The sequence below is a fragment of the Mustela erminea genome, chromosome 10 (assembly GCF_009829155.1).
Source record: "Mustela erminea isolate mMusErm1 chromosome 10, mMusErm1.Pri, whole genome shotgun sequence".
In the NCBI taxonomy this organism is placed as follows: domain Eukaryota; kingdom Metazoa; phylum Chordata; class Mammalia; order Carnivora; family Mustelidae; genus Mustela; species Mustela erminea.
Genome location: NC_045623.1, coordinates 93573417 through 93587101, shown reverse-complemented (window position 1 = coordinate 93587101; position 13685 = coordinate 93573417). Strand labels below are relative to the sequence as shown.

Genomic DNA, 13685 nt, shown 5'->3' with positions numbered 1-13685 from the left:
TTGCTAATATCCTTGCAGTCCAAGCAAGCCCTGATGAATATGGGACCGAGCTGTTGAGACGGTATCATGAAAACCTCTCGGAGATTTTCACAGACAACCAGATATTACTAAAAATGATCTCACACGTGAAGGGTTTACCCTGTGGAGAAAGAGAGGTAAGAGAAAAAGGGGGCGGGGAGGGGGGTTGGGTAAAATGGGAAAAGGAAAAAAGATGGACATATATACGTACTTTAAAACTATACCTAGGGGGGTTGCCTGGGTGGCTCAGTGGGTTAAAGCCTCTGCCTTCGGCTCATGTCATGATCCCAGGGTCCTGGGATCGAGCCCCACATCGGGCTCTCTGCTCAGCAGGGAGCTTGCCTCCCCCTTCTCTCTCTGCCTGTCTCTCTGTCTACCTGTGATCCCTGTCTGTCAAATAAATAAATAAAATTAAAAAACAAACAAACAAACAAAACAAAACTATACCTGTATTTAACATAAATATATACACACAGCCATGTTGAAAAATGCTAAGAGGTCCATAGAGAAGGAAGAACAAGGTGATTTGCTTTCTAGGGCAGAATCATAAGTCGGAGGTTGTAATTTCTGCAGGAATAAGAAAGGCATTCAAAGGGCAGTGTGAAGAGCTTTGGCGGGTACAAAAGTCTCCGGTTGAGAGGTGAAGGGTGCTGAGAAACCCCTCCCCAGAAGTATGTCCGCTGTGGCCCAGAACTCAGGCTCACAGCTCTGCAGCTGGGCTGGCAGCTAGAGGGTCCCTTATGTGTATTTTTGTGCCACATCTTGAAGGTCATGGAGAAGCTCGTGAAACGTGACTCTGGCTCGGGTGGTTTCAGTTCTCTGATGTCAGCAGTTCTAGAAAAGCAGACTCTCTCTGCAATGGCCATTTGGCAAGTGCTGCTGGTGGCTCAGGAGACCAAGATCTGCCCGCTGAACCTGCTCATGGAGGAAATACGGAGAGAGCCTGGTGCCGATGCCTTCTTCCGGGCAGGTAGGCCCCCCGGTCTCTTGTCAGAGCCTTGTCCCTGCTGGAGAGTAGCAGGGACTCTCCTGGCCCCTGGAGCAGGAGCCCCAGGAGCTCTCATGGCCATTTTCCACACCCCTACCACTGCAAGTAAGGGCTGGCGGTTTTGTGTGAGGACACGGGAGTTTGTGAACCTCGTAAAATAAAATACGCAGTAACTATGCTAAGCTGATATTAATTACATGCTAAGTTCAGCACCGTTTGCCGTTTTCCCCACTCCCAGCTCCGGGAAGGATCGGTGAAGTGTATTCTCACCCTTCACAGTCAGAAAAGGTGAAGGAAAAATGGTGCTCCTGGTTTCACTCATGAGTTTTCAATCCCCCTTTCTTTCAGTGGCCAACCCAGAAAGTGCAGCTTTGGAAGCCATCCTGAGGCATCGCAGACTGATTCTAGAGGCCATCCAGCAAGGGACGGGACTCAAGGGCTTTACCGTGGAGGAGGAGCTGCTGGCAGAGGCTTTGAAGGAGGTGCGGTGGAGGAAAAGCCTGTTGTTCCAGAGAGTTCTACCAGGCTCATGCCTGGGATGGTCTCATTCCTGAGGGAGGCACTGGATTCTGCAGAGTGCATATTGCACGCCGAGCTCCGTGCTGAGCCAACATTTCTTTGTTGTTTAATTCTCTCAGCCCTGCTTGGCAGGGGATGTCACCCACAGTTTACAGAATAGGGACTCAGGCTCTAAGGGGTCTGGTAACAGTTCTAGGATGCTCCAGCTGGTCAGAGCGGAAGCGGGGGTTTGAATCCAGGCTCATGTGGCTCAAACTTAGATGTATTTCATTTACCTGAACCTAGGTAAACTCAAAGGGAACCATGATAACTGCTCCCTAACACGTTTTATGGAGTAACTGCTTTCAGAGGAAGAAAAGTAAAATTGGTCTGGCATCTAGGAAGAGCCAAGACAAACATAGCTAGAACAAAGCTTTTGCCCATATGGGGTATCACGTAGTGCCAGCTCATTTTCTGTAAGGCTTTTCAGTGTGGCCAGCATCCCAGAAAAACCAGGTGGGGACTTGGGTGGGGGGATTCGTGGATGTCCAGCTCAGGATCATGGGCATCTCGAGTGGGAAAGAATTATAAGGGGGTTAAATTAAACTACAGGTTCCCCCGTATGTGCCTTTTAATCCAGGTAGGCGTGGAAGGTGTGCCGAAGGGCAGGTTTCTAGCACTGTCTACACAGGTGACAGCCCCACCGTGGTCTGACTCTCAGATGGGAAGACGGTGGCACGGATTTCTGCGGGCCTTCCGAGCCGGACGCATCTGCGAGACTCTATCCGGCACGCCTCGCGCTCTAGAGACGGAGCTCTTGTAGTTGATGAGTTTGAGCCTCACTAATGAGCCTCGGGCCTACCTCCAGGGACATCAGGTTTATTTAGATAGACTTGAAAAGAGCAGAAATAAAATGTCTTCCCAAAAGAAACTTGCATTTGGCCATCTGTGGATGGTTTCGCTTTATTTTCTTAGTGTACGGACTCTTTCTGCTGATCGCGCTAACATTCTGAAAGAGGATGGCTTTGAAATAAAATTCTTGGCCTCTTTAAAGCCCCTATTTGAACCTTCTTTAAAAAGCCGAGTTTTTTTTTTTTTTTCCATGAAAGAAAATGTTTAAAAGGGTACATCTAAGTGTCTAAAAATGTGAAGCCACTGATCATACAGAATTACTTCCAGACACTGTGACAATTGCATATTATGAGAAATTATCTTGATCTTCGGGACAGAGCCACCAACTACCAAATCCTGTAGCTTTCCAAGCTTTTAATAGTGAGATCTAGAAAAGTTCTTTTGGAGACTCCTGGCTTCTGAGAAGATGCTTCTCGTAGAAAATGCCCAGCGTTTCCTTGCTCTGGTACCTTTGTTTTTGCACATTTGTCTTGACTTGGGTCTGCCTTTTCTCCTTTTCCTTTCTGAATTTGCCAGTTTCCCTGTTATCTGGAAATGAGTGTTCTCCCTTCCATTCATCACAAGACGTGTAAATCTGTTCTAAACGGAGTGGTGTCTTCCTCAAATTCGCTTTCTTGCCCCCCTAGTTGAGAACCACGGAGAAAACTGCTGATATTAACCACAAACCTTTGTCTCCTGGTGTTCATTTAGATTCTGAGCATTTCCTCGGAGACGGCGAGCCCTGAAGCTTCCCTGAAAGTAGTGCTGAGCAGAGCCATGGAAAAATCCGTCTCGGCCATTGAAATATGTCACCTCCTATGCACCGTGCACAGATCTTTCCCAGACCTGCAGCCCGTCATGCACGAGTTAGCACACGCTGGTAAGGAACAGAGTGGGGGCTGGGGAGGTGCGCTGGGGGAAAAGCCTGTTGTGAGGCTTTTCCTAACAGGTTGTGTCCGTCCTGCAGAGAAGAGGCAGTAGTTCGTAGACGGCTTCATCCATCGCTGCCTCACTACTTTGAAATGCTCTCAGTACCTGCGCAGGTCACAGGCTTAGATCTAAGCCGATGTTGTGGGTGTGTATTGGAAAGTGAAGGTAACAGTGGTATCATTCCAGAGTTTTAGAGGGTCCCGCCCTAGTCTGCAGCCTTCTCTAGGAAAGATTAGGAAGCAAAGCAGAAGCGCAGGATTTCCAGAGCCGCGCGATTTCTCTCATCTGCAGGCTTCCTTACCCAGGAAAGTGGAGGGAGGGAGAGGTGGAAGGTGCGCGCTAAGTGTCACCGTGAAGCCGACAGCAGAGCAGACGAGAAGGTGGCCGAGCCAGCGGAGGAAGGCTGCCAGTCTGAGAAACAGAGCAGTCCAGGAGAGACTGGTTCCTTGCCAGAGAGACAAGAGAAAGACACGTCTGCCTCCTCCGACGCTGCCAAGAAGAGCTTCGTGTGTAAGGCCTGTGACAAAAGCTTCCACTTCTACTGCCGTCTGAAGGTGCACATGAAGCGCTGCCGGGTGGCCAAGAGCAAGCAGGTGCAGTGTAAGGAGTGCAACGAGACCAAGGATTCTAAGAAGGAGCTGGAAAAGCATCAGCTGGAGGCCCATGGTGCAGGAGGAGATCCCGATATCCCAAAGAAGAAGAAGAAGAGGCTGCCGGTGACATGTGACCTCTGTGGGAGAGAGTTTGCCCATGCCTCAGGTACTTCCAAGAAGGCAGAGTGATTTCAGAGGGCGGGAGTTCCGGATATTGTGGTGTGGACTCCAGGCCTTGCCTCTGGTTGTGTGCAGTAAGGGTACGGATGGGCCTGGGAACCAGAGGGCTCCCACAGAGGCGGGTGGTGTTTTGAGGAAAGCATGAGCTGTGGACTCAGCTCCCCGAGCTTTCCTTTCCCCATCTGTTAAATAGGCACCCTGACAGCACCCACTTTCTGGAATTGTTTTAAAGAGTTAACATAGTTAAACACCTTCTTACAGCGCCTGCAGTAGAGTTAGTAAGTGGCGGCGGCTGTTACTCGTAGCAATAACCAGCTAGTTAACGGCCGACTCAGGCTTCCACATACCACTTGTTTCTTGATAATAAATAGGTCACAAACTCTGGGACGGATAGTCAGAATTGTTTACCCTCGTCCCAGACATTGGCTAAACCTAATGAAACATAAAACCAAGTTTTGTTTCACTGTCTCTTGGTGGTGGGTCCTATTTAAGAGAGAGAGGGGAGGGGAGGGGAAGGATACATCCAGAACACTCCGTGCCTGATGCAGACAGGAGAGGGACCGAGGTGACTTTCGGAGTACGGGCCAGTGGGTGGATGAGCAGCAGGGCTGAGTGCGGGCCGAGTGCAGGTGGCCTGCTGTGCCTCCTCGTGGGGCCTGGCCCCCTGCAGCGCGGTTATATGTCCTCACGTTGGCGTGGTCACATTGATGACGTGTATCCCTCTGGCCCCTGGTGTGGCTTCCCTAGGCATGCAGTACCACAAACTGACAGAGCACTTTGACGAGAAGCCTTTCTCCTGTGAAGAGTGTGGGGCCAAGTTCGCGGCCAATTCTACCCTGAAGAACCACCTTCGCCTTCACACGGGGGACCGCCCGTTCATGTGCAAGCACTGCCTCATGACCTTCACCCAGGCTTCCGCCCTGGCCTACCACACCAAGAAGAAGCACTCGGAAGGTAGGGTGCCGAGAGTCTCTTCATTCTTTCTGCCAACTCTCAGTGGGCCACCTGCCCAAAAACCCATTTGGAATGAGGCATGACATGTCTCTCAAGTAGATTAGAAACAAAAAACGGTGCACACTCTGCCTAGAGTGATGACCAGGAGCACACAGGTACATGGGCACGTAAAACGCTTATGGTAAGAGTTCATGAAGAGAGGCTAACTAATGTAGGATTGTGACCTTATAGTTACAGAATTGGCAGAAAACCAGGAGTTCCTCGGGCTTCGAGGTAGAGTTCACGCATGAGACAAACCCTGGCCGAGCACGTGCCGTGGGTCAGACCATGGCCAAGGGATGATGCCGGAGCTGCTGGGCCCCCAGAGCTCACGGGCCAGGGGCTTCTCTGCCGCAGAGACCGAGGCGGTGCAGAGCTGCCGACACTGGGATAGGGGATAACCCCAGCAAGTCGGAAGGACGGGGAAGGGGTTTCTAGCCTGCTCAGAGCCAGGGAGATGCGTGGTCAGAGAGGGCCTCTCAGAGGACTCCCTGCCTTGTTTGGCACATTTATGTGTAAGGGCGAATCCCATCATCGGGCGCCTGGGGGAGCTCAGTTGGTGGTGAAACATCTGCCTTCAGCTCGGGGTCAGGATCGCACAGTCCTCGGATCCTGCTCAGCAGGGAGCCTGCTTCTCCCTCTCCCTCTATGTGCGTTCGTGTGCTTTCTCTCACTGTCTCTCTCAAGTAAATAAATAAAATCTTTAAAAAAAAAAAGAAAAAAGAAAGAAAGTCCCGCCATCATCTCACCTGGATCGTGGTAGGAACCACCTGCCCTTGCTCTCATCTCCCTAGATGGTGCTCTGGGGACACAGGCCCCAGTGGTCCTTCCGGTGCTAGCCCATAGCCTGTCCCTTCTCTGCTCAAAACCTTTTTGCAAAAGCTCTTCACCTCACTCTGTGTAAAATCTGAAGGCCTAACGCCAGCCTGCCAGGCTCCCTGTGACCGGGTCCCCTAAGACCTCCCCTCATACTCCCCTCCCTCGCCCTTGCCCAGTTCTCCCCGACTGCAGCCTCCTTGCAAGGCTCCGGCCCGGGAGGACACCTGCCGGCCCTGCGTTCTCGCCCTTCCCTCCACTCCAAGGCTTTCTTGTCGTCCCTCCTCACCTCCTTCAGGTCTTTGTTCACAGCTCTTCCCCGCGAGTCCTTTCCCAGCCACCCCGTGTAAAATCTCAGCCCAGCTCCAGTTCCCCTGCCTTGTTCTCCGCTGTAGGGCTCGTCGCAGGAAATGTTACCTACTTCATTAATTTCTCGTGTTTCTAGTCAGTCTCCCCCGTTAGAATGCAGGCTCCACGAGGTAGAGCTGTTAGTTCCCCACGCACCCCCCCAACTGCTGCATCACTGGAATAGTACTTAGCAAGACTCGACCCTCAGTAAACGTTCATTGAGTAAATGAATTTCTACAGCACTATTCCAGGCACCAGGCGTGTGTATACGCACCGAGGTGCCATGGAGTTCACTTCCAGTGGTAAGAGAGACCATAAACAAATGTGTAGTGTAAATTCAGATAGTAGTCATTACTAGGAAGAAAAATAAAGCGGGATCATCAGCAGGGTTCGCTGTCATCAGAGAAGGCCTCAGAGACGTGAGGCTTGTGTAGGCGAGTGACGTGAGAACTGGAACCAGCGGAAGATTTCGAAGAGCATCCCAAGCGCAGAGACCCTGCCCCCCGCACCTGGAATGAGCCTGACCTATTTGAGACACCACAAGAGAACTAGAAGGAGCTGAAACAGAGCAGACAAGGAAAGAGCGGTGGGAGAGAAGGCCAGAGAGCTCACCAGAGGCCAGGTGTAGGGCCATAGAGGCCAGGGTCAGGACTTTTTGTTGTTGTTTTAGTTTGTTCTGTTTTTAGGACTTGGGTTTTTACGCAGAGTGGGCTGGTTTCTGTTGCTGCCGTCATGAATTGCCAGACACGGTAGCTAAAATCAAGGCAAATGTATTACCTTGCTACTTTGGAGGTTAAAGAGCCAAACGAGATTTTAACAAAGGAAGAGTCAAAGTTTTGGTGAGTGTGTTCCTTCTGGAAGGTCTGGGGGAGAACTTGTTCCTCGTTTTCCCAGCTTCTAGAGGTTGTGTGGCTTCCGCAGCTCATGGCCACGTCCTTGTTTCCCCCATTGGGCCTCCTCCTTGGACCCTCCTTGCTCTCTCTTCCAAAGAAGCCATGATGGCATTGGGCCTGCTGGTATAATCCAGGATAGTCTTCCCATCTCAGGACCCTTAACTTAATCATATCTGCAGAGCCCCTTTTGCCACATGAGGGAACATGTTCCCAAGTTTCGGGGCGTTAGGTCATGGGCACCCTCAGGGGCCATGATTCTACAGCAGGAAGCCATGGGCCAGCTATAAGCAGAGGAGCAGCAGGAGGTGACTTCTTTGGAGTTAATTTGGAGTTAATTTTGGCCACTCTCGGCAGTCTGCTTTAATAAGAGAAGAGTCATGTTCACAGGGAGGCAGGGCCAGCCAGTCGTCCGGTGTGGAGGTGTCGGGGCTCTCAGCGAGGGCATGCTGGGGGCAGTCATCAAACATTCAGGTTTGGGGTTGTGTTGAAGCAGAAGTGCTAGGACCCGTGGTGGGCGGCTGGTTAAGGACGGCTGTGGGGTTTCTGGATGAGCAGCCAAGTGTGTGGCCCTGCCCTTCCCTGCAGTGGACGGAACTGGAGTGCTTGGGGGCTGGTGGCAGGCCATGGGGGTGCCGGGGACGGAGCCTCAGGAGCTCTGTCTGAGGGATAGGTGTGCGCTCCACACAGAGAAGGACAGAAGTAAGAGGTTGGATGTGTAAGTCGTGGTTACAGGGGAAGCTGGGAGCCAGAGCTAGGACTGTGGGCATTCTCAGGGTACAGATGGTATCTGAGCTCTGAGCTAAGGTCATCTACAAAGCAGGCGGCCAAGGGCTGAGTCCTGGGCTTCTCAATAATTTCAACTCTTGATCGAAGAAACCCTTTTTTTCCTAACAAAATCTTATTTCAAAGCCCAACATGTGAAAAATGCAAACGATGTTGATTGCTGTAGCTGAAATAGACCTCGGATTTGAGGGATTTGGACTCTCACCTCACTGATTTCTCCACTTCTCTGCTGGCCCAGAAGGGACCCTGGAGGCACAGCTGGTCTGGTGGTTTCTTACACATGCCAGTTTTCCAGCCTTGCTCTTTACCTCTATTTCCCAACAGTCTTTGGCAGTCTGGTCATTGTATTCCCATTATGTGTGTGAGGGAACAGAGAAGCCAGATGATTTATAATAACTTCATAGCAAGTCAGCAGGGGAAGGCTTCCCTTCTCTCTAGCCCTGTCTGTCACCTCCGTGTGCGGTCGCGGTTCCACATGGTGCATGTGGCCAGGGATCCAGACCCAGGAGTTTCTGGGCAGGAGGATCTGTCTGTTTTCTGGGAGCGGAATGAGCTCTTCCATAACTTAGAGGGGCCTGGTTAACAGATGGGTGGTCTTGTGTGTGAGGACTCTGTTCTTATCCCGCAGGGGAGGGAGGCCACACTGTCATCGGCTCCGTGCGAGGTGCCATCCGATAGAAGGGCGCAGACCTCTCACCCAGGGTGTTACAAATTGCATGTGGTTTTGACGCCGTCTCCCAGATTGTATTCCCCGACACGTGCCTTACCGTGTGATCTTGTGTTTAGGGATGCCTTCCGTGTTTGGTGCTATTTCTAATAAGGAAACTCGTGCTGTTTCCAGGGAAAATGTACGCCTGCCAGTATTGTGATGCTGTGTTCGCCCAGTCCATTGAGCTGTCCCGCCACGTGAGGACCCACACTGGGGACAAGCCGTATGTCTGCAGGGACTGTGGCAAGGGCTTCCGGCAAGCCAACGGCCTGTCCATCCACCTGCACACCTTTCACAGTACGTACTGGGATGGCGGCTGTCAGGCATTCGGTGCCAGGCCTGGCTCTAAGAAGGCGTGTAACGATCATGACAGAAGTTGTCACTCCACCAGAGCCAGTCCCCACTTGGTGTCTTCCCCTCCCCTGTTCTCCAGCAAAACCAAGTCCCTCATTCCTATTTCAAGAAAAATCCCATTTTTAACATGTCATTGTGTAATGTCCGAGCTGTTTCCTTGTCTCCTTTTTAGCCCACCTGGCACTGCTTGCCTGACAAAGGCAAATTATGCTTGAAGGAGAGCCTCAGTAACAGACAGGCTGCAGAGCTCCAGAATATTCCCTTTAGTCCACTGAGCTGCTCTTTGCTTGCCCCCTCCCTCCCCAACTCATCTTGTAGTCCTACCCACCTTTCCCCGAGGAGCAGCCGGACGCTGTCTGAGTTAATATCTACTGTCGTGAGTGGTCCCTGCTCTCGCCCCCCTCCCGACCTGGGAAGCCTACTGCCCGATATTCCCTCCCCTGTGCCCCTGGAGCCACTCAGGTAGTGGGGTCTGCCCCCACCTTTCTCCACTTCTACCGGAACTGATACAGACAATACACACTTCTAATCAACACACGCACAGGAAGGCAAAGAAAACTCTGTGCATCCTCATCCCAGCCTCGGGAAGTGGCCAGGGTGGCGTCTGCAGCCACGTCCCGTCTCCCCCAGCAGACTCGTTGCAGTGAGGGTGAGCAGCACGGCGTAGCTGTGGGGGGGTTAGGAGCTTGGGCTCCGACTCCACAAGGGCCTGGAACTGGACCTTGACCCTGCCATTCACTACCTTGAGACCTTAAACAGATTTCTTTACCTTTCCAATCCCCCATGCCCCTTTTGTCCATGAGGAAAAGTAATAATGCCACCGCCTTGGATTGCTGTGAGAATTAATAAGGTGTCTATCCCGTGTGAAGCATGAACGCCTCTGCCTGACCCACAGAAGATGCTCAGTAAACACCAGATAGGAGTATTGGTGGTAAAAGCAACCCTCTCAGGTGCCATTTGTCGCCATCAAAGCCTGTCTTTCTGGCGTGCCACGTACCCTGCATATCCTCCTCCCTTCCCTACCCCCGTTTTCCACACACCAGTTTCTAGCTATCTGCAAAAACAGTGCCTCACAAACATGGCCTTTATGTCAACACTTCAGATATACTATCAGCCAGCCAACAAAGGTTGTTGTCAGGACTCCTGTGTCCCTGACATGGGGCTGGACCCGGGGCGATGCTGGACATACGTACAGTGCAGCCCCTTCCCCTGGGGAGTTCACAAGTCCCCATATCCAGCTGCAGTAGACGCCCAGATGAGAGGTCTGGCTTGGATCTAGTGCCATCATTTTGATGTCCTTTCGACCTATTCAAAGGACGTTCTGCTCTGGATGCTCTGCTCTGGTCTCCTCTTCCTGGTAGCATTACTTAGGAGCCAGGAGATGGTGGGGCTGATCAGTTGTCAGGACGAAGAGGAGCCCAAAGACCTCCGTGTCCTGGGAAAGGTCATTGGCAGCAGGCCAGCGGCCAGGGCCCTCTCCCAGGCCACTGCTTGCCTGTTTCCCAGGCCTGCGTCGTAGCATATGGAGAACTGCTTCACCCCGTGTCTTTGGAGACAGTGTAGACTTGAGATTTCGGAGCTCATGTCCACAGGGACACCAGTTAATGATACCGAGTGCTGCCGTGTGTCCAAATTCTGGAATTAATTGGAGCCCGTGCACACGTTAAGATTGGCTAGTAGGCAAAGGATTTTATTATTAAAATGTGCTGCTTTCTGTTGCTTTCAGAAAAACTGAAATCTCTTGCCACAGGGATGGCAGATGTATCCTTCCTCAGTGCTAGTTCTTACTTCTGAGGCCTCCCTGAAGAGTTGGCGTGTCTAGTTAAGCAGGTGGCTCAGAGCACAGCCTTGAGAGTGAGAGCAGCGACTGTCACCCGGTTGAGTCATTTCCCACTTGTGTCACCGGGTGCTCTCGAAGCCTTGCTTTTCCTAATCTCTAAAATAGGGTGATAATAGATCTCACATGTAGGGTTATTGGAAGGTTAGAGTGAGTTCATATTTGTAAGGCACTTAGAATATGGCTGTCATGCTGTACTCATTAAACATTGAGAATGTTTTTATTGTTGAATCCAAGGTGAGGAGCAAGGAAGCATCCTTCCTGTCAGTCAGACGCTGACAACAGAGCAAACAGTGAGGCTCTGGGGAGTGTGTTGGAAATCTCTGCAGAACATGAGAACACTCAGAAATGCCCAGCGCAGGCAGGGGAAGAGCAAGGGCAGTCCTCCCTGCAAAGTAGTTAAATGGAATTGAACTTGTAGGATGTAACGTGAGGAATGGGGACGAACTACTTGGTGCCGCAGAGGGGTTCGTACAGAAGCCTCAGAGGCATCCCCCCCCTCCCCGGACAAAGGTGGGGGGGTGGTCAGGCGATCGCCACACTCACTGCTGGTCCTCGGAGCGTGCGGCCCTGCCTGACCTCCAAACAGCCTCGCACCCGGAACCGCACCCAGCTGCCGCGCCTTCCTGACGGCTGCCCGTGGTGTTTTTCCCTCCCTCTCTCCCCGCGGATGTCCGTGAAACCAGACATCGAGGATCCGTACGACTGCAAGAAATGCAGGATGAGCTTCCCCACGCTGCAGGACCACCGCAGGCACATCCACGAGGTGCACTCCAAGGAGTACCACCCCTGCCCCACGTGCGGGAAGATCTTCAGTGCCCCCTCCATGCTGGAGCGCCACATGGTGACCCACGTCGGCGGGAAGCCCTTCAGCTGCGGGATCTGCAACAAGGCCTACCAGGTGACCACGCGCTCGGCCCGGAGCACCTCCCCCGTCCCCGGCCTGCCCTCCCTTGCATCTGCCCGGAGTCCCCGAGCGGACGAGGTGGCTGCCGCTCAGGAAGGATGCAGCTCATAACCGCTGAGATTCTCTCAGGTGATCTGGTCAGAGTGATGCAGCTGGGAGCTTTAATTGGAGCCGAGAATTCCTGCAGCTCTTCTCTTGGATCTCAGCCCTGTCACGAGCTGAATACTGCTCTTCCCCTTGGACACTCACACTCTGTGCAGCCCGTTGAGCCCGTGTGTCAGGGGATGTGAGAGTGACAATGGGCCGTGTAACACTGCCTGCAGTTACCTTGTTTAGCACGATGACTGGGTTGTTGTCGCTGTTTTTAAACTCCTAGGGAAGGGGTCTGCTTTTTCACCGTAGAATTTGGTATGTAATTAAAGGGAAACCCCATATGGAACTAAAAAGAAACCACATATGAGAAACTCAACTCTAAAACTGCAGAGAAAAAATGGTTCTTGTGACGTCTGTAAGATTTGGATGTAGGGACAGAAACACCGCGGCTAATGCAGCTCCGCAGACGTGGAGAGCTCACTTTGGACCACACCTGGTGCTATGGCCTCAGGGTTACAGAGCTGAGTAAGGCATCAGCTTGGCCACTGGGAAAGCCGGGAACTGTGGGGTGAGAGTGTCTCCGGGCTGCTCTGGAACCTGGGAAGGAGCAGGGACCGCGCATGCTTCTGCTTCAGCAGGCTTTTCTGCTGCCTCCCTGGGCCTCTGGGACGCGGTGAGATACAGCTCACATGCTCTGGTGGGAAGGCCAGGGATTGAATTCTGGCCCTGCTGTTTACTGATAGGACCTTGGGCAAGTCATTTAACCGCTGTGTGCCTCAGCTCACCTCACTAGAAAGATTCTGATGCCTCCCTCATAGGCTTATTGTGAAGGGTGAGAGTTTCTGAAGGACCAGGCTGTGCCCTGCCCCGTAGTGGTCTCTCAGTAAATACACAGGAGCCTGGTCCCCCAGCCGCCAGCCTTTCCTCTCACGTGAGCACTCAGTGTGATGGTGAGAGTGTGATCTAGATCCATAAGCTCATTTGTCTCACGAGGGCCTTGGGACCTCTCCAGCTTGCTGGAACCTTCTAAGACTTAACATTCGCCATGTTCCTTACAGCAATTGTCTGGGTTGTGGTACCACAATCGGACCCACCACCCTGATGTGTTTGCCGCTCAGAACCATCGGTCTTCCAAATTCTCATCACTGCAATGCAGCTCCTGTGACAAAACCTTTTCCAACACCATTGAACACAAGAAGCACATCAAGGCAGAGCATGCAGGTGAAGTTGGGGTGCCTGAGGCCGCCATTGTGAGCTGATGAGTGGGAGTGGCTCGATGACAGCATCCTGGGCTCCAGCCAAAAATCCCAACTTCCGGTTCTGTACTGTGGTGTGTGTGGCAGTGGCCTTTGTTCTGTCCCAGCACACCTGAAGGAGGCCACGCTGGCCCATCAGGAGCAGTGAAGAGTAGCTTGAGTGGCAGTGGTTCTCAAACCTGGGGGCCTCGAGCACTGTGAGCTCCCAGCGCTGAGGGACGCTGGTACACGGTGGGACCTGGGACGGGTGGTTGTAGTGGCAGACAGGCTCGGGCGGAAAGCCTGACTCCCACATGCCGCATGACCTTGGCAAGTGACCTCTCTTGCCTGAGCCGGTTTCCTTCTCTTCAGAAAGTCAGTACATTACCCCCTTGCCGGTCAGCCTGGGGTAATCACCACAGCCATGAAGCATGTCCTGTGTGCGAGGCGCGTGCTGTGCAATTGGTGGCGCTCCGACTCCATTCTTAGAGCAGCCCTCCTTCCATCCGGGCGGCCTGGCTCCGATCTGGTGTCCTTTACGCCAGATTGTTCTGCAAGTTCAGAGCTGTGAGGTTCCCGGCACTTGGTAGATGCTTGCTAAGTATTGGCCATCGCCGCC

The 13685-nt window shown here is 52.5% G+C and overlaps 1 protein-coding gene across 5 annotated transcripts in view; it reads left to right on the top strand.

The window, feature by feature from the left end:
* The window catches only part of ZBTB40 (zinc finger and BTB domain containing 40), a 73890-nt gene that overhangs the window by 52809 nt on the left and 7396 nt on the right, over positions 1–13685 (top strand). For 4 of the 5 annotated variants that reach the window (XM_032360887.1, XM_032360888.1, XM_032360885.1 and 1 more), the window contains 9 exons: positions 19–155; positions 787–988; positions 1355–1488; positions 3107–3275; positions 3617–4084; positions 4846–5052; positions 8773–8937; positions 11518–11732; positions 12890–13052. In XM_032360887.1, the coding sequence (XP_032216778.1) occupies positions 19–155; positions 787–988; positions 1355–1488; positions 3107–3275; positions 3617–4084; positions 4846–5052; positions 8773–8937; positions 11518–11732; positions 12890–13052 (1860 nt within the window). The remainder of the gene's footprint in view (positions 1–18; positions 156–786; positions 989–1354; positions 1489–3106; positions 3276–3616; positions 4085–4845; positions 5053–8772; positions 8938–11517; positions 11733–12889; positions 13053–13685) is intronic. The other variant, XM_032360889.1, reaches the window with a different exon arrangement.